The sequence below is a fragment of the Paramisgurnus dabryanus genome, chromosome 24 (genome assembly GCF_030506205.2).
Source record: "Paramisgurnus dabryanus chromosome 24, PD_genome_1.1, whole genome shotgun sequence".
Taxonomy (NCBI): Eukaryota; Metazoa; Chordata; class Actinopteri; order Cypriniformes; family Cobitidae; genus Paramisgurnus; species Paramisgurnus dabryanus.
Genome location: NC_133360.1, coordinates 7,216,812 through 7,237,426, shown reverse-complemented (window position 1 = coordinate 7,237,426; position 20,615 = coordinate 7,216,812). Strand labels below are relative to the sequence as shown.

Sequence of the window (20,615 nt, the reverse complement as noted above, 5' to 3'; positions counted from 1 at the left end):
TCCTATCCTAACACACCATACATCAATTAAATAAAAAATTGACCTTTATGAGGTCCAGGGTCACATAATTCACTGCATGTCTTTAGTAAATCCTCACAGAAGTTTTTTAATGGCAAAAGAAGTGCAAGCTTAAGTAAATCTGGCCTTATAGCTCAGATTTTTTTTAAATGAATAAGAAATATTTTTGATTCTAAACAAATTTTAGGCCAATAATCAAACGTTGGCAAATGTGTGACACTGGCCACACTTCTAATTCAATACAGATGTTGTAGTACTGTTCAGTTTTTTGTTATTTCTATCTTCAGTTGTATCTCAGGAGGTTCAGGAACTCCGGTTTGTTCCTGTACGGCAGGTTATGAGGGCAATGGGACTTTCTGCAAAGGTTTGTTTGGCCGTTTCATAGCTAAGACTGCCAAATTCTTACTCTTTAGTTTCTCAGTTTGTTGAATATTTTGGTGTATGTCACATACAGATGTAAAATGGACTTGAAGTGACTTTCTGCTTTGTTTCCTGCAGAAATTAACCCATGTGACACACACAATGGAGGATGTTCAGCGTACGCAGACTGCGTGAAAACGCAACCAGGAGAAAGAGACTGCGTATGTAAAAAGGGATACACGGGCGATGGTGTCATGTGTCTCGGTAAAAATATTTTTTTGTGTTGGTTTCAGGATCGGGCAAAAATCTTTATTTACGAATATGTTAGGATGATATGTTTACAATTAATTTTATTGCAATTCAATTGGTCGCATTTTTAATTTTGCCATTATTATATATATTTAAGTATAAAGTAATTCTATCTTTTTTTTCTTCAGAAATCGATCTCTGTTTAGTGGACAATGGAGGATGTGACAAAAATGCTTTATGCCTAAAAACTGGACCAAACAGGGTTTGTGTCACCTTTTAGTGTATATGTTTAAATCGTCATGCTGTTAAAACGTTTTCAGAGATGTTGAGAGTTATTTTTATTTTAGGTCGCCTGCACGTGTAGACCTGGTTTCACTAGTATAGGTCATAGATGTCTGGCACTTAATCCATGTCGAAAGGTACCCGATTTTACAGAGAGAATTAATTCATTTATTTGCTATACTTAATTATGTTAAACCATTCTGTTATCTTATATTGCAGAATAATGGTGGCTGCAGTCTTAATGCTGTCTGCAAATACCTGGGGGAAGGGGAGCGCAATTGTTCCTGCTATATTGGTTACAAAGGAGACGGTTTCAATTGTGCGGGAACTGTCAGTAGAGTCAGTATTGTTTAAGATTCATTTTACATTAATTATACTGAATAACAACTTATTTTGACTGTAGCTTTATAAGTGAATCTCAATCTTGCTTTTCGCAGGAGCTTCTTCGTAAACCCGAGGCTGCTTGGTTCCGAAGAAATTTAGGCGTACGTTAAAATTTATATTTTTCAAGTTTATTGGCATGTTTTTAAATATATCTGAAATAATTATATGAAACGTTTGTCTTTAATAGGTGTCCTCTGTGCGAGATTTGTACAGTTCAGGACGGTTTACCTTGTTTGTACCTCACGCTGATTACGTTGTTAACCAAACGGTACTATAACATTTACACAACTTTATCACACAAAATATTACACTTTTTAAGTTTGAGGTTTTTTTTTCAATGACAAAGATGGCTACTGTTGTACTGTTTTTATTTTATTATTCATTTTTACTTTATAGGTGGAAAGTTATTATTTTTATTTATAATAAAGTGGACTGATTAACCTGTATTAAAAAAGGAAATAGGTCCTATTTTAAAATAAAAAGGTTTTAATGCCTACACACTTTTAGGTGAAGATATTTCTCGCATAGCTCTTACATATTTCTTATGATTTATTCAAAAGCAAAGACATTTTATTTTCTATAATTTTGTTTTGTGAATATTTAAATCATGTCTGTTTTTTTCAGGTTGAAGCATGGCTAAATAAAAGCTTCAGTGCAGATGTGATGCGAAATCACATTGTTGGCTGTGAAGAACTACGAGAGTCAGACCTGAAGTCTGTTAAAGAAGTCGTCACCGCTAGCGGATTTAAATTACGATTTAGCGTTAGAGATGTAAGTAATTTACTACCATCCTTTAAATATTAAACATAAACTTGTAGTTTGTTATTTATACTATACTATACTATTTTATACTACACTACAGGCATGGGCGGAAATCCCGGGGGGGTCGGGGGGGACAGGACCCCCCCTATCTGAGGGTTGTCCCCCCTAAATTATCATTAGAATATGTGTATTGAAAATAATTTAATGATTTATAATACTTAAACTAGTTGTGTAAGAAGTGAAACAATACAAATGCAAACGGAGCAACAACAAAAAAACGTTTTAAATATTTGGATTCCCCCTCCCTTGCCTCACAGTGGTTTGGTCCACTGCCCACGCCCCTTTTACCTCACCACCACACATTCCGGTGGTAGAGAAGTGTACGGAGCCGACGCGTTAATAAGCTATATACAATACAACGTTTCCCATCACTTATCAGTTTATCCTCATATGTTTTAAAACTGGACTATTTTGACATATAAACATGAACATATTTCGTTTTCTGAGAACAGAAGCAGATAAACGATCAAGAAAACATTTTTATGCATTCATGCAGAGGTAAGGCAGAGCTGAAAGTAACAAATTACATTTACTCACCTTGCTGTAACTGAGTTTTTTGTGTACTTTTACTTTGAGTAGTTTTTAAAATCTGTACTTTACTTTTACTTAAGTATGTTTAAAGTATTGTTGGTTACTTCGCTACATGTTAAATCATATCCGTTACTGAGTAAAAATAAATAAAAAAGTAAGGTGATAAAGACGCGCCACGGTCGGATGATTGATTGATGGGCGGGGGAACGCGCAAAAAGAACCATGGAGAGGGACGAGACAGGCGCAGGCTAATGCAGACCCTCAATTCAATTCTTACGAAAGAAACCCCTGGTCATTGACGCAAAGCGATTGTTTCATTCAGGTAGGGTTCATGCTCTTGAGTACGGAGTTTGAGAATTGCCGACCGTGTTTAACCGCTAATTTGCACGATGCATTTTTAATACATGCGCATTATCTTCCGAGGTCTAGCAGCTTCGCGTCAAGTCAAACAACTTGAGAACGTCCTCGAGAATGCGCAGATCATTAGACATTGCAGAGAGAGAGAGAGCGCGAGAGAGATAGATTGAAAGACATCAGGTACACAGGTCTGGGAGCTAATAAACGTGTAAAGGATGTATAGTGTATAGCCATGGCACTCATCTCATTATATGTTCATTTATGTATATAGTTTAATAACAATGTATGTTACCAGCAATACATCAATTACAACCTTCATATAATGATTGTATTTACTAGCTGCTGACCTCATATTATGTTTGCTTCAAAAGTGCATAACTCACCTGTAAAAATCATTAAATAATTCCATAAATGTTTCTTAGTTATAAAAAGCTTTTTATTTTATTAACATTTGTTATTGCACTTTAATTGTAGAGATGTTTACAATTAAAAACATAGTTTGAGATGTATATATCCTTCCTTTGTGAACTATACTAGAAACCTCTCCCCGCTGTAAAAAAGTAACTCTTAAAATTAAAATGACTTTTTACTTGAGTAGATTTTTAGACCAGTAACTTTACTTTTACTTAAGTAAAATATTATTAAAGTAACTTTACTATTACTTAAGTAGAAAATTGTATTACTCTTTTCACCTCTGCATTCATATGTATTAAAATTAAATTTGCGTCCGTTCATAGAGAAAGAGAAACGTTTTCTATCTGTACCCATTTCCTTGCAAGTACAATTTTGCCTGTATTATTGGTGTCCCCTTCAAAAATTGTTCTTGAAAAATTTTATGTTTATTGTCCCCCCCAACATTTAGATGAGATTTTCGCCCCTGACTACAGGGGTTTTAAAAAATTGTAGCCGAAACCCCTTTTCAATGAATTATTTACTTGAATTACTCCCTGAGATTTTAAGTAAATATTTAAATAATTTAATAGCACATTTGCATAATTCACTTTTTTATTTTAAAATTTTAACGTCATTTCTTTATTTATTTTTTGTCCATTTGAAAGTTTTTATCTGTATTATTTTACATAGTTATTGTTATTATTACCTTCATCTGGTAATTTTTGTAGTGTTGTGTAATTATCATATGACATGCAAATAAAATATAAAAAATACAAATAAATATAAATAATATAATATAAATATAATATACAAATATAAAATATAATATAAAATATAATATAAAAAACAAATAAAATATATCATTTGTTTAAAAAAAAATATTTTACTACACTACAGGAGTTTAAAAAAAATTGTCAGCCGAACCCCCTTTTCCATGAATTATTTACTTGAAGTACCCCCTGAGATTTTAAGTAATTAAGTAGAATATTTAAATAATTAAATAGCACATTTGCATAATTCACTTTATTTATTTTAATATTTTAACGTCATTTCTTTATTTATTTTTTGTCCATTTTAAAGTTTTAATCTGTAATATTTTACATAGTTATTGTTATTATTACCTTCATCTGGTAATTTTTCGTAGTGTTGTGTATTTGTGTATGCAGATAAAATATAACAAAAATAAATATAAAAATATAATATAAATATAAATATATAAATATGTATAAATAAATAAATAAATATATATATAAATATGTATAAATAAATAAATAAATAAATAAATATATATATATATATATATATATATATATATATATATATATATATATATATATATATATATATATATATATATTTCCTGCTATTTCCTTGCGAACCACTAGGGGTTTGTGAACCCCAGTTTGGAAAACTATAGCATAGCATGCTATACTATGCTATGCTATACCAAAGTCATTTGAGGAAAAAATGCAATTTACCTTGGTTATATAGCAGTTGTCTATGCTTATAAATCTTCCAGCAAGCAATAGACGTTATTTCACAATCTATGTTAACTATAGACCCAATATAGACTTACTATGAGTAACCAATTTCTAGCCTAAATAAACATGAATTTGGTCATTTTTGCCAAATTAACTTGCGAAATGTCTGATATTCCAAAGTCAACAGTGATTACAAGTTGTTTGGTTTTATTTACTTTTGAGCTATAGTTAGATGTCATTTAAATTTTCACTGAAAGCCCAAATTTTGTTTTAGCCTAGAAGTCTAGGCTGCATTCGGATGACTGTTAGACATCTTTAGACGCCAAATTGCTTGCTGGGCTGTATGATAATATATACAGATCCTAACACTATATTATGTGATGTTACGCAGGGTGTCGTGTATATCAACGACAATGCAAAGATTATCACCAGTGATTACGAGTGCATCAACGGAGTCATACATTTCATAGACAAGCTCCTCCTTCCATACGACCTGCCGAAGAAAATGCCCGGGAAATACCCAAATGTATGCATCTCAGACTTTATGTATATAAACCAGATTTGAGATAAACTGTAAATGATTTGCAAAATGTAACATTTTATATTTCAGTCAAACGTTACTGCCGCTGCCGAGCAATATGGCTTCAAAACTTTCAGCAAACTTCTCAAGGTAAATGAGTTTGGGATCTTCCTCGTCTACATTTCAGGAAGTTTTTTTCTTGTTGCCTTTGTCTTGTTAACTGAGCTACTTTGGCCGGAATGCATGTGAAAGGAGTTGTATCAACATATTTAATTGAATTAGTATTTACTCATAAATCACTTAAAACTTTTGTCTTTTAACATAAACAGGATGCCGACATGATGCATGTGGTGCTACATAAACCGTTTCACCCTTTGACCATGTTCTGGCCAACCGACAATGTTTTCAACAATCTCCCTGAAGAAAGAAAGGCATGGTTGTACAATGAAGAGCATCGTGACAAACTACAAGCCTATCTTAAAGCTCACATAGTGCGCGACCAAAGGGTAATTACAGTGAATTTCTGTTCATTCCAAAATGTTACCGTCCTGTTGTTATTCCAAACTTGTACGACTTTCTTGTATTGAACATAAAAGTTGGAGTTTGGTTTGGTGCAACAAATGAAAATTTTTCAGTGAACTGGTTCTTTCATTGATCCACCAACTATGTTATTTACAGACCCTCGCTATTAGTCTAACATCTGAGAAAAAAGTGTCGACGTTGTTTGGAACAGAGATTACCTTCAGCTGCAACAAAGACTTAATTGTAAGTTCTTTTTTTCTACAAATATGTATCAAATATTTATGTGATAATAAAAAAAAAAATCTTACACGCTATTGCTGCTGTTACCGTATCCCTTAGGTGACATTGAAGTAAAAAAATCTAAAGTTTAGTTTCATGTGCTCACGTGAAACCTTCATGTGCAGAATTTATTTTTTTAAGTTTATTTTCGCTTTCACGTGCGTGTGCGATAGTTTTTGTTTAATTCGCGTGTAACCGTTTAATCGATAGTTTCATGTGCGTACGTGATAGTTTCACGTGCGCACGCGAAACTACACTTTATTTAATTTTTGCTCCATGTCCCCCTAGGGGCTCCATAGCTGTCTGATGACACGCAAAACTAAACCTGATAGTTTCATGTGCCTACGCGATAGTTTCACGTTCGCACGCGAAACTAAACTTTATTTAATTTTTGCTCCATGTCCCCCTAGGGGCTCCATAGCTGTCTGATGACATTGTTGAAAATGCATGCAAAGCTAATTAATTCAGCAAATTCTGATAAAAAAGATTGTAGCCTGATGATGCGTACACACTAAATTAAATTAAACGATTAAACGATTACACGCGAATTAAACGATTTGCGCAAGTAGATTACATACAAAGTCAATGCAAAGATGCGAATAGACGCAAACTCGCACGCGATTTGGGTGCTGCGATTGCCGCCTCAAACAAGTCTTTGCATATTTAGCTCAAGCAAAAATTAGCATGACAAGAAGTTAAATCATCTTAATGAATAATCTTGAGCGAGGAACGCAATGCTTCACGTTTGGTGTGTACGCAGCATGAGACTTAACAACAATAATATAATTGGAGTATTAGTGCTGTGAAATTTAATGCAGTCAATGCTATTTTTCAGGGTGATATTTTAATTGGTGGAAACAATGCCAGAATTGTATCGCGAAACATGCTGTTCGACTCTGGAATTGCTCACGGGATCGACCAGCTCCTGGAACCACCAAGCATTGGTGCACGCTGTGATGACTTTGCTAGTACAGAGACAAAGGTGTCTGTCTGTCTGTCTGTCTGTCTGTCTGTCTGTCTGTCTGTCTGTCTGTGTCTATGAATGGTTTTTGTATAAAGAGATCTCAGTCTCTTCTTGTACTGATAATGTTGCACACACTTTGGGAAGGGAGTCATTCTTTCCCACTGGAATTCTTTTGAAGCTCAGGCAGATCATCGGCAGAGGTGATAAGATCTTGAAGGGAACGTTGACTTACTGAGAGGATGCTGCACTGTTTTTATGATCCTATTTTCGTTCACTTTATGGCTAGAACAGACCGCCATCGTTGTAATTCACAGATACATTCATTTGTCTTTAGGGATTGTGTGGTTCCTGCTCTCTACCACCCCGATGTCCCCTTGGTTCAGACGATACAGTGAGTGAATCTCTCGTCTTACGAAAAGTTGTAGTCGACTAAATTAACCTTGACGTTGATACATCGAAATCTTCTTACAGAACAAAACTAACATCTGCAGACGACCACACACGCCTTATATCCATCGACGGCCATTTTATAATAGCTATTCTGGTTTGTATTCGTACGGTTACGGGCATAATTCCTACAGTTCTTGGATTGGCTGTAATCGAGTCTGCACCAAAATGGCGTGGGGTTTCAAGTGCTGCAAAAACCACTATGGAAAAGACTGTCAAGGTGAGAACGTTTCCAGGTAAAATAGTAATACACAATTCATCTTTAACAAGTCGTTTCACTACTGCGTATTCGCACTAGTTGGCACGTACTTTACAATATTCCCCCCCAAAAAATTAGTCGAATTTAACGATTGACCATTAGCACTTTTTACTGAAAGGTGGGATTTTCTTTGCTCGATTGGCCATATTGTGCTTTACTCGTTGGACCATTCATAGAAATACAACTGTGTTGTCTTGTTAAAATCTAGTCTACTCTAACAACTATATTATGAGATATCAGATGCAAAATCTGCTAAACGGTAAAATTAGATTATCTGAACACTCTCTGCATGTATTAAAAATTCATCAAAAACCTTCACTTCAAATTTGCTTAATACTGCCAAGGCTTGTATGCATTTTGAGGGTTTTGCAACAAAAGACATTCAAATTTGTTAAATTATACCAATATAGAAATAAATACCGTGACATTTGTAAAAATAAAGCATTTCAATTACTGCCCAATAACCTTTTCACTGGCATTAAAGTGAAATAACTAAACATAAACATAAGAGTGTGATTAAAAAAAGTTAATTTACACCAAACGTAAAGTGCAAGTAGATTACATATAACGTGAATGACGTAAATTTGGCAGCGCAATTGTCACGAAAACGCACGCTATTCACCTTTGCACACATTAAAAAATATTCAACTCAAGCGAAAACTTTTACGTTAACTCCCGCGAGTATTCTCGAGTGAGGAACGCGATGCTTCGCGTTTGGTGTGTACGCAGCATTAGATCGTAATTTTTGGAACTCAAAATGTTTGTATTGGTTTTGTGGTTCAGTGTGTCCTGGTGGTCTGGAAGCCCCGTGTGGTGAACATGGCGACTGTGATGACGGACAACTTGGAACCGGGAAGTGTAAATGTCACACGGGGTTTACAGGTACAGCTTGCGAGCTGTGCGAGAACAATCGTTTCGGACCCAACTGCACAGGTACCCCAATTAACCTAGTTTATAACGTGGATCTATTCTTGACAGCATCAGATAGATTCGTTTATGTATAAAATTGGTCAACAACCATCGTTTAAGTGTTTGTCTCAACTCACAGCGTGTAATTGCACGACAAACGGCAAATGCGACGAGGGTCTAGATGGTAACGGCAGCTGCTTTTGTCAGGAGGGATGGACGGGTACGTTCTGCGAGACAAAGATCGGTAAGTGCGACTTTTTTTATATTGTGTTGAACACTCCAAATGGAAGTTAAATGGAAAATTTAACGTTTTTCTTACATTATTGTTTGTTTGATTGTATTAATTGTAGACTTTTGCCTGTTATTTAACAGAAGTAAAGCCGGTCTGTTCACCTGCCTGTGATCTCAATGCAGTCTGCCTTCCTGAAAATCAGTGCGAATGTGTGCCGCCTTATGACGGAAATGGTGTAAACTGCACGGGTGGGTCTAGTAACTTATCTAAGATATAATATGATTTATAATTGATCTGAAAGAAGAGCGAAGTCAGGTTCAAACTCAACCATGACTAAATGTGTCACACCACAGTAGTTTTTAAAGCTTTTGATTTAGCCAATTAATAATTCGTAAGTAAAAATTCCATAAAAACACAATAATGCTTCCTGATTCACTGCTATCATAGCAATTTGAAGTTTATCTAGGATGTGGTTTGGTCGCCATTTGAAGATAACGTTGATATGTCTTCTTTGTAGCTCCAGATCTTTGCAGCGAGTATAACGGAGGTTGCCATGAACAAGCGGATTGCCTGCAGACTGGGATCAAAGTCAATTGTTCTTGTCGAACAGGCTATTCGGGAGATGGACACGCTTGTTCACCAATCAACCGTTGCATGGAGGAAGCAAACGGAGGCTGCAGCGATTTCGCCAAATGCATTTTCACTGGACCCGTAAGCGGAGTTTTGCTTCGCATGCTGATTTACGAAAGTAGTTGTCAAGATGTATGAAGTTAACGTGTGTTATTTTCTTTACGGCAGAATGAGAGGCGTTGCGAATGTCTCCAGGGGTACGTTGGAAACGGGATCCAGTGTTTGGAGAAGGTCGTGCCCCCCGTTGACCGCTGTTTGGAGGAAAACGGAGGTTGCGACCCCAAAGCTTCGTGCAAAGATCTTCATTTCCACAGTAAGACTTTGTTTCTTAGATTGAGGGACCCAAGCTATACCTTGGCTCGCTATAAAGACCAGCATACATTTCTAGTGCTAGTCATGCTGGACAGACAGCATAGTGTCCATCATGAAGCTGCCATCATTGATCAATGCCGGCAGATATGAAGCCTGCTATGGACACACAAATGGCATGCTGGACATGCTGTTTTTTCAACAGGGTGTCTAGACTGCAGAATATCACAGACGGGGTGGGGTAGACTCTTCTGGTTGGTTAGTAATAAGCTAAAAACCATTTTATTGCCATAGCAACTGGGTGGTTGTGGCAACCGTCCAGACACCCTAGCAACCGCATAGTAATGAATGCCTTAGCAACCGCATAGCAACTGGATGGCTACGGCCAACACCCTGAGCAGCACTAGGGCTTATTTCTGTTCATACACGAGATTCCTGCTATATAATATCAAAATAATTTAAATAACATCTAAATAATAGATTTTTGTTTTGTTTCAGCAAAAACAGCCGGCGTTTTCCATCTGCGATCGCCTGAGGGGAAATACAAATTAAACTTTAGCAAAGCACAAGAAGCTTGCGAAAAAGAGGGGGCAGTGCTCGCGACCTTCTCCCAACTGTCTGACGCCCAGCAGGTGACCTTTAACCCCGACCAACATCTGTTTCATATATATTGAGGCATCCAAACACAACTGTAGATCCACGCATACATTTTTCGAATTATCTGTTTATTTACAGCAAAATAAGATTGTTTTTTTTTTTTTCTGATTTCAGCTTGGAATGCACATGTGTGTGGCAGGATGGATGGACGGACAAAAAGCAGGTTATCCGATCCGGTTCCCTTCCGTTAAATGCGGGGATAACCACGTGGGTATCGTGCTGTATAAAGAGCCAGTCAACATCAGTTGGACTTATGATGCTTATTGTTACAGCATGAGAGGTTCGGAGAAATTTCTTTAAAAAAAATAAATAAATAAATATATATATATATATATATATAGAATATTTTACAGTAAACTGTAGATATGGGCATGATGCAGATTGATGGCTATTTTTCATCTTGTACAGAGGTGTCTTGTGAATGCGGACCAGGATACGTTGGCGATGGGGAATTCTGTAATGGAGATTTGGCCTCAATTATTGCCACAACGTCGAATTTTTCAGTGTTTTACAGAGTAAGTCGCTTTAAATGTATATATGTGGGTAAGTGACAAAGTCAGTTTTGCAAGATGAGAAATTAAGAAGTCTTTTTAAAAACTTGTTTTAAAAGCAAGCATCAGGTTTATTTAAATGCAAAAAGTGTATTTATGTTAATTTTATGCAATGAAAAATTACATTTGCACATTTTTATGAAAGTTAAGACTGAATGGACCTGAAAATGTCAAATGGTGTTACCGCCAATTGCGCCAAAGAATGAGAAATATCATATTTTTTATCCACCTTGATGGCATGTAAGCGAAATCATAATTTTTTTTTAAATATAATTTTATTAGTTATTTCTAAATTAATTTTAATGCGTTTTGTAATATTTTTCCTGATATATGCTGAAAAAAGCTCTGTTTTCTAAATAATCTTTGACAAATGATTAAAAATGTATGTAAAAAATCATATTAAACTAAACTAGATGATTTTATTTTATTCTAGATTTTTTATAAATATATTAATATTTTCATTTAAAAAAATACTAGTTTCACCAATTGACACAGACCGGTTACACCAAATTGACATTTTTGCAATTATCCCCAAAATATTCTTTCAAAATGAAATAAAACCAGAAATTTTAGACTTGGTCCTAAAAAAAGAGAATGTATACAAGTAATCTGCAAATTAATTTTGAAATATTAACACTTTTACATTTAATTGAACCAGACGGACACAAAATAATTAACGTCACTTCATTGACCCATACATATATATATACAAATTAATATATTTATTTATATTTATATATTTAATGTATTTATTTATTTGTTTATTTATTTATGGATGAGTTCCGTTACCACAGAAAATGTTCTGACTATTAATCGATAGACAATTTAGACAGCTTTAAAGAATTACCATCATTTTACCAAAATTGTTGTTTCCTTTGAGTGAAGACTTTTAAGTCATTTTGCATGATCACATGGCAGCTAATACACAGCAGATAATTCAACAAAGGGCGCGTGTATACCAAAGTGTTTAAAAGTGGCGGACGCCAACTGTGGGCGCTTGCCAACGTTTCTTCAGCTAAGCGCTTTGGTTGCCATGATACTTTTGTTCTGTTTATCAGTCGTTGTACAATGGGCCAATTGTTGCTTTGGTATTTGTCCCGCCTCTTCTTCACTGTGACTGGATGTCTGAGTGAAAAGTTTGTCGCTAGTCTCTTTTAATGAGGTCGTTAGGAGGTGTTCCTAATTCTGGTATTCCTAGTAACAACTATAATCAAATGATTAACGATTCTCTCTGTAAATGTCTAAAGACATTCAATGGTTGGCGCTCACAAAAGTCGCTTATCATTTGCATAAAGTTTAACTTTTCTCACCTTGTCGCATAGCTGGAAACATAGATATGTATAATAAAAGCTAGATGTGTCTCTAACGTCATCACTGGCGGCCATCTTACCTCAGACAGCTCGCTCACATGTAGCATGGTCCAGGTACTTTTAAATGACCATAACTTGCTCAATTTTATACCGATTTTCAAACAGTTTGGTTTCTTACAAACGTTATTAATGTGGCTATAATTCTTGATGCTTTAACATGATTCATGAAAATGATTTATTAAGTATACAGTGTCATAGATACATCTCTGATGTTTATAACAAACCAAACCGTTTTAAAAATCGGTAGAAAATTGAACAAGTTATGGTCATTTAAAATAACATGCTCCATTAAACACAATGCTATGAGCGAGCGCCCTGTGGTAAGATGGCCGCCAAATGCGTACGTTCCACTCAATTGGCCAGCGGTGCGGGCGAGACATCTAGCCTTTATTATACATATCTATGGCTGGAAACACCCACTTGCTGTCACCAACAGTCACTGTCGCTCATGTTGCCGTAAATGGCCAATTCTCCATTGAAATAAATGACATCTGGTTGTCATAATAAATGAGTACCGTCCACTCCAGTAACTGGCAAAGGACGGATGATGTGAACTCTACTACGTTGTAGTCGCTCAATAAAGTTGCTCATCATCATTTGCATAAAGTTAAAGTCACCATGAAACGGAAGTAGCGATTGTCTTATTTTCCCTGTGGTGACGTATATCCAAGTGAAACGGCTTCTGAATTGAAATAAAAGGTAGGGTGGGACTTAAATTCGCCCATTGAGAACTGATTGGATCGTTTGAAGTTGGGTCATGTTGCTATTTGCTAATCACTGCCATCTTTTCCCGGACCACGCCCATCTGCCATACCATATGACTGGAAGTAACGAGAGATCGATTCGAGGAGGAGATTTGCGTTTTTGATTCAGGTTTTTTTTATTAATAAAAAATAAAACAATACAAATACGTTTTTCATTCAATTTTATTGCGACTTCAAACTTTTCTCAACTTATTTGCGCGACTGGACACGCCCCATCTGGTCGCCAAGCTTCCATTGAAATGAATGAGATGGTGGAATATTTGCTTTAGAAGTGCAAAGGCCATTGGTTCGACCCCCCAGGGAACAAAAATTTAATATATAGCTTAAATACGCGTTTTTTTTAACTATTCCTCTAATTCAACATGTCTGACGGTGTTCACCCGCAGACTTTACTCGGATACGCAGAAGACACTGAGGATGGGAAGAAACTCCTAAACGTCCTGTCAGACGTCTCTGCAAACATTACTGTCTTTGTTCCTCATAATGACGGTTTCGCTGCAAACCAGGTAATTGCCAGTACAAAGCCAGAAACATAATACGTTAACTGTTTTCTGGTGTCAGATGTGGAGTCAAAAACACTTTCCACATCTTGAATCTTTTATAGTTTGCTGCTTTGTAAATTTAATGTCATTGTTTTATCCATTTCTTTTTTAGACCTTGTCTTTGAGAGATTTGGAGTATCATATATCAACCGTTAATAATGTCCACTACTTTGAAAACTTAAAGAACAACACAGGAATCCCATCTCATTTGGGCTCGGACCTCATCATAGCAATTCCCTCAAACGCCACCGGTCAGGCCGAGGTAAGCAAACTTAAGTAAATTAAAGTCTGACAAGATATTATTGAATAGTCACCAATATTAGTTACATACTCAAATGTATATATTTTATTCGTTTTTATAGGACTCTCAACCCCAAAAACTGGTGAATAAGAAGATTATATTAGCCTGGAACATTCCAGCTATCAATGGACTGATCCACGTCATTGACGCGCCATTTAGGGCGCCCCCTGTTGATGTAAGTGGCCACTTTGTTGTAACTAAATCCTGCATAATAGATGACAGTTTTGCCTCATAAACGTACAGGTAAAATGTGGGCCAATGGTGGGTGGGCAGTGCTCCAACATATGGCACAAGCACGCTTCCGGCGACCCGAGTTTAATATATTTCTGATGATTTTCAGGTGGCACCAGTTCTTCCCATCACACAGTCCAGTGGCGTGGCAGTGACTACTGTTCTCATTATCATCATCATCATCTGTATTGCTGCTGCACTTGCATACTATGTTCTCAAACATAAGAACGATGCATTTCGTTTTCAATATTTCAAGGTAAGTTTGCACATAAAACATTGTGAAGATATTTATGCTGACGTTGCCAAGTAGTGTTTACATACAAACCTTTCAAAATCCCAGTTACTGTTAACTTCTGCTTCTAATACCTCTATCAGTCTAACCAGCTCTGATATTTAATCAGCATAATGTTTATCTAGCCTTGAAACTCCAAGGCTTTGAAACAGGGCTGTTTGACCTTACAGTTTTTCCTTTGGTATTTTCAGTATTTCTGATGTCTTCAAAAAAAAGGCTCAGAAACTAATTAAGTTTAATGCATTTACGCATATATGTATATTATGTATACATATACACTGAAAAAGATGATTCATTGAATTTAATACATTTTTTAAGGTAAGTGGTTGCAATCAATTTATTTAATCTACATTTAAACAAAAGTTTTATATTTTATTTTACTTTACTAATCTTTTTTGTTTAAATGTAGCTTAAATAAATTGATTGCAACCACTTACCTTACAAAATTGATTAAATTCAATGAATAATTTTTTTCATTGTACATATATATATATATAATAAGGTCAAATAAATATATATTGGTCAGTGACAAAAACGGTTTGGCACGGTTTGGCAAGATGAGAAATTCAAAAATCTTTAAAAAAAAAACTTGTTTTAAAAGCACGCATCAGGTTTATTTCAATGCACATCGTGTATTTATGTTGATTTTATGCAATAAAAAATTACATTTGCACCATTTTTATTTAAGATAAGACTGAATGGATCTGAAAATGTCAAATGGTACCGCCAATTGTGCCAAAGAATGATAAATATTAAATATTTTAACCACCTTGATGGCATATAAGCGTAATCATAAAAAATAATTTTAAAATATCATTTTATTAGTAATTTCTAAATGTAAATGTTTATGCGTCTTTGTAATATTTGTCCTGGCATTTTTTTTAATAATCGTTGACAAATTATGTAAAAATGTATGTAGAAAAAATCATATTACACTAAACTAGATGATTATATTTTATTTTTATAATTTATTTTTCATGAATATATTTATTTTTCATTTAAAAAAAATACTAGTTACACCAATTGACACAGACCGGTTACACCACATTGACATTTTTCCAATTATCCCCAAAATATTCTTTCAAAATGAAATAAAACCAGAAATTTTAGACTTGGTCCTCAAAAAAAGAGAATGTATTCAAGTAATCTGCAAATTTATTTTGAAATTTTAACCCTTTTACATTCAATTGAACCATATGGACACAAAATAATTAACGTCACCCGACGTCATTGACCCATATACTATTTTATAGGTATGCGTTTAGGTAAAATTATAATTTTTGTTTAATTCTGTCAACTACCGACAACATTTCTGCCAAATTCTTAATAAAAATGATGTTTTTATTTGCATTTATTTGAAATCTATGGCGAAATGGGGAAAACATGGTTAAAATAACAAAAAAAAAAAGATGCAGTGTTTTACGATTTTCAATACTGCAGAGAAAACCGGCTCAAATTGAATTCTCAACAAAAAAAATTTTTTTTTATTTTTTTGTTGAAAAACCCAGATTTTCAGTCACATCTTTCGTGAGTCTTGTCATGCCCTTAGTCGTTTACATTCACAGACACTGAAAATGGTCACAATACATCTAGAAATGATGATTAAAGTAAAAAATTAAGTGAAACTTCTGCAATGAATCAATAATCACAGAACCCCTAGTAGTAGATTATTTCTGATAATAAGCAAAATAAAGAACAAGTAGATTACCTTAATTTCGAAACATAGCTATGTATAATGTATAAAATGTTACCTACAGATCGGCTGCCAAACTTACCGTCACATAGCCATGATCCATAATCGCCATCTTCCTGCGTCTTTAGTAAACCAAAATATTGATTATATTTACATTACATTTATGCATTTGGCTTTTTATCCAAAGCGACTTACAGTGCATTACTGCAGATCAAACCCATGACCCCTAGCGCTGCCAACACTATGCCGTACCAATTGAGATCTAAGAACTGGAGATGCGACAAACTCCAAAGATAAACGAATGTAATAAACATCCTGTTTTTATGTATACATCAACAGAACGATGATGAAGATGGCACTTCTACAAAAGGCGGTGGAAACCCTGCTCTGGTTTCCATTCCAAATCCTTGTTACAGTGGATACAAGGCATTCGCAGAACCATTTGGGGTATATTTAGATTTTTTATGCTACCCTACTTTCGTCTAACCAGATTATTCTAGCACTTATTTGTGGTTCTTAAACAAATGAATTTGTTTGCTCCAGGATTCGGCTGCTACAGACACACCAAACCTCATCGACTAGCACAGATTTCTAAGATCGTCTCCTTTCCCGACCACCACAGAGGACCTCTCCAAATATCTCAGCAACCTTGTATATTATACCTAAATGATACTTGAAATGCATCATGTAAATACATTCCACACAATTCCATGTGCTTACGATTTCTTTATAGTCAGTCAATAAAGAAAACAGCCGTTCAAAATTGACAGATTTCTTTGTTTTGGAGGTTTTGTTGTCTAGGGAATATAAAACAAGGGGTCTCATTAATGGTATGCCAAATCCCAAAGGTCTCGTCAGAACAATAGCAGGGTATTTTGTTTTCTGTGCTATTCCCTCGCGGAAAACAAGCACCTGTTCATATTATTTGACAAAAATCGAATCCTTTATGCCGGTAATGACAAGGTAATGTATTTAATAAACTAGATTTTTAGGGATTTAGGTTCTGTTGCGAATAAAATGCCGTCTCAGAGCAGGTTTGCTTTTTTGGTGTGCGAAAACTTAACACAGCTTTGTAGTGTAAATGTGGCTGAAATGCCGCTGATGTGTAATTTTTGTGCCATTGATGTCGACAAATGGTTTTCAGACGGGTTTCCACACCTGGCGCTTTAACAAACAGAGCGGTGTTGACACTCTTTAGGGATAATTGCTTACTTATGGTTACTTAGTCGCTGAATAGTATATAAGAGGAGGACAACATAAATGGGTGATTCTCGTGAAATTTGACATTTTGATAAAAAAAATGAAATGTAAGAGAATCAAAATAAGAAGCATACAGTTACAAACATCTCTTCATGTACTATTTTGCACATGATTTCAAATGACATCATACAAACCAATTTTGTTGTTTTTTTCACATTTAACGGGAAAATTTTCATTACCGCAACGTGTCCATGACTGGATTTGGGTTCTTTGACATGGAAATATTTATAATTAAAAAATCTAAAAAATAAAAAGCTTCAGTGCATGTTATACTATAAACATTTACAGTAAAGAAACATGTGGTATTTGGTGATCATTGGTAAATGTAGAGACAATAATAATGAATATAAATGTGTCCAAGATCAATTTTGTCATCCTCCGCAACAATTTTCAATCATTGTTTAAGCCCTCAAGAAACTAACATTAAAAAAAAAAAATGTTGGGACATAATTGACTGTGACACTCAAGATGGCTACCAGGTAAGCAGTTCTTATTTTTTCTCTCCAGATAAAAGTTGAAATTTTGTTTATCATAGTACCTAGACAACTTTTTAGTTCTCATTACCGAAACATAAGTTTGTAAATGCATATATTTAATGTAATATCATGTTGCGGTAATGATAATTTTTTAATAATGATAATCTAAAAAATGTTAATAATTTTATAGGGAAAATTTTTTAAATCTTTTAAAAATAATGGTTATAGTAAGTTCAAACCTTAATCTTAAATGTGTTTTTTTATTCTGATGCTGGACACGGATTTCGAAGAATGGACATTGGATTTCATGAGAATCACCCAAATGCATTTTTTCTTGTTACGTTTCTTGAAACAGGGAATTGCAGCTTAAAGGGTTTAAAAAAAAAAGGCAAATCACAATTTAATAATAAGCAAATAAATGCTGTAAAACAGACACAATTGTCATTCCAACAGTCAAACAATTTGTCAATGGCAACTTTCTGCCTTTGTTCTTACAAAAGACTGAATAAATAAAAAATAACCTTTTCTGTTATTTAAAAAAAAAGGTTCTATGCTAGAGATTTTGTTTTAATTTCTTGTGAGAATTGGGAGATATCCCTGGGACTTTAGGACCCAGAGGCTAAAAGACTGCTGTGAAAGCACAGCTGGGCCTACCCCCACCTTGCCTTCTTTCACTTCCCATCCCCCATTTTGTGTCGCTCTTGTACAACAGAGCACCCATGCCTTCTCAAAACCTAGACAAGAGGCTTTTGGGTCACACTGATGCGTCAAATGTCACACCTTTCATTGTGTTTGCATAGCAATGTTAAGAACTAAGACATAAAATAGAGTCAAGATGCACTTAGAAAGTTAGAAATAACCGTAGTGTTGTAGTCAGGAATTGGCGAAAAATTTCCAAATTCGTCTAAAAGCAGTCAACACTAGCCGTCGTTGAGCAAACAAATGTCTAGAGTAAACAAAACGCCAATGTGTTTTGAGAGCGCATGCCTGTGTAAGCTGAAAAAATATGAAGAGCCACACTGGCCAAACAAGAAAAAGCATCGTACCAGGGCCATATAACTCGTAGCTACATAACTAGGCTAAAAATCACGCAGATTAGCTTTGTATGTTCATCGATAAGAACATTGCGTAAATACCAAATTCTGCATTTGTGGTCATGTCATTCATTATTAGTTGGTTCAACCAACAGTTTCTGAAAATGTGGAAGTGGTTGTCTACCAAAACCACATGATTTGTTCTGTAAGATCTTTTAATAATTTAATATTTTCAGGCTAACCATTGAGTGCGGCAGGGATGACGTATTTTTGTAGGCAAAACCCGGAAGTGAGTTAGCACTTTAGCACTTCCTGTTCCATTGTCACAAAGTAAATGTTTTTTTTTTAAGGGGGTTTTGGTTAAACGCCTCAAATAAGATCTTGGATTAACACATGGCCGAGATATTTTCGTGTTTTCTTGTATGACATAGAACACCAGCAATACCCCACTCATGACTTTATGCATGAAGAACAAAAAATTATATTATACAATTAAATAACAAACAGTTATCCAGAGTATCAGGGAACATATTTTAAATGTGTATAATAAAGTTGCTATAAAGAGCTGTCCGAAGCTTGGTGGAGATTACGATAGAGTTGAGCGATTCGCCTGTAGCCTAAAGTTAGCTTTACATTTTTAGTAAAAGCATTTAGGCTCATAAAAGTTTTGTATGTATGTGAAGATTATCTTGTTGGACAAAACGTGTGTCATAAACTTTTGTTAAACACAGAGCTTATTTTTTTGCGAAAATCCAAAAGTCTATTGGAATAAATAAAGGTTTTTTTTGTAAGTGAACCAGTGTCCCGCTAACTTCAGGGTTGGCCTACAAAAATACGTCATTTCTGCTGCACTCTATTTAACGATCTCAGTCTTAACGAATGTCAGTTTTATTTATAAGGCCTTTCACATCGTTTCAAAGGAGCTTTAGAAAAATCATGTTCTAATGTCTTACAAGCCCTCAGTGAGCAAGCCAAAGGCAACTGTCGCAAATAAAACTTGAACTTTGAAATCTACACAAAGTTATGTGTATGGCCTAGTTTTACTATAAGACAATAAATCTCAAATAAAATATCAAATTTTCATAAAACTTGATATTTAAATGTAAGTCGTGAGTCAGACATTGGCAATAAAATTGAATCAGTCCAGAACTGGCCATTCCCCAAAATCGCATACTAAGTGGCCCATGGCAACTCTCAAGAAACTACAGTCCTCCCTGACAGATGGTAATGATGGTGCATAAGTCCTTTATAGTAACATATTGCATCTTGGCCAGAATTTCCCCAATGGCATATGAATTCAAAAAGCAGAGTTTCTCTCATGCCAGTCACAAGCTTTTGAATGTCAGAAATGCTGTTTGGTGACAAGAAAATTAGTGGGAGTAAACACCTCTCCAAGGTCTGGAAAAGATAAATGGTTGAACTTTTTAAATGATTGTCTGTCTGTCTTGTAATGGATGATTTGTTGAATTAGTATGTAATCCTCTTGGTGTTAGTGA

The 20,615-nt window shown here is 35.1% G+C and overlaps 1 protein-coding gene across 1 annotated transcript in view; it reads left to right on the top strand.

Moving 5' to 3' along the window:
- The window catches only part of stab1 (stabilin 1), a 40,431-nt gene extending 23,319 nt beyond the window's left edge, over positions 1–17,112 (top strand). The window contains exons 41-69 of the mRNA XM_065244498.2: positions 306–382; positions 517–642; positions 816–889; positions 975–1,046; positions 1,129–1,248; positions 1,347–1,394; positions 1,481–1,561; positions 1,918–2,064; positions 5,269–5,403; positions 5,488–5,547; positions 5,727–5,903; positions 6,076–6,162; positions 7,034–7,180; positions 7,497–7,553; positions 7,634–7,829; positions 8,652–8,801; positions 8,917–9,021; positions 9,150–9,257; positions 9,527–9,720; positions 9,808–9,952; positions 10,447–10,580; positions 10,720–10,885; positions 11,014–11,120; positions 13,677–13,796; positions 13,945–14,094; positions 14,195–14,308; positions 14,474–14,620; positions 16,689–16,796; positions 16,893–17,112. Coding sequence (XP_065100570.1) covers positions 306–382; positions 517–642; positions 816–889; positions 975–1,046; positions 1,129–1,248; positions 1,347–1,394; positions 1,481–1,561; positions 1,918–2,064; positions 5,269–5,403; positions 5,488–5,547; positions 5,727–5,903; positions 6,076–6,162; positions 7,034–7,180; positions 7,497–7,553; positions 7,634–7,829; positions 8,652–8,801; positions 8,917–9,021; positions 9,150–9,257; positions 9,527–9,720; positions 9,808–9,952; positions 10,447–10,580; positions 10,720–10,885; positions 11,014–11,120; positions 13,677–13,796; positions 13,945–14,094; positions 14,195–14,308; positions 14,474–14,620; positions 16,689–16,796; positions 16,893–16,931 — 3,391 coding nt within the window. The 3' untranslated portion in view covers positions 16,932–17,112. The remainder of the gene's footprint in view (positions 1–305; positions 383–516; positions 643–815; positions 890–974; positions 1,047–1,128; positions 1,249–1,346; positions 1,395–1,480; positions 1,562–1,917; positions 2,065–5,268; positions 5,404–5,487; positions 5,548–5,726; positions 5,904–6,075; positions 6,163–7,033; positions 7,181–7,496; positions 7,554–7,633; positions 7,830–8,651; positions 8,802–8,916; positions 9,022–9,149; positions 9,258–9,526; positions 9,721–9,807; positions 9,953–10,446; positions 10,581–10,719; positions 10,886–11,013; positions 11,121–13,676; positions 13,797–13,944; positions 14,095–14,194; positions 14,309–14,473; positions 14,621–16,688; positions 16,797–16,892) is intronic.
- Positions 17,113–20,615: the final 3,503 nt, after the last annotated feature.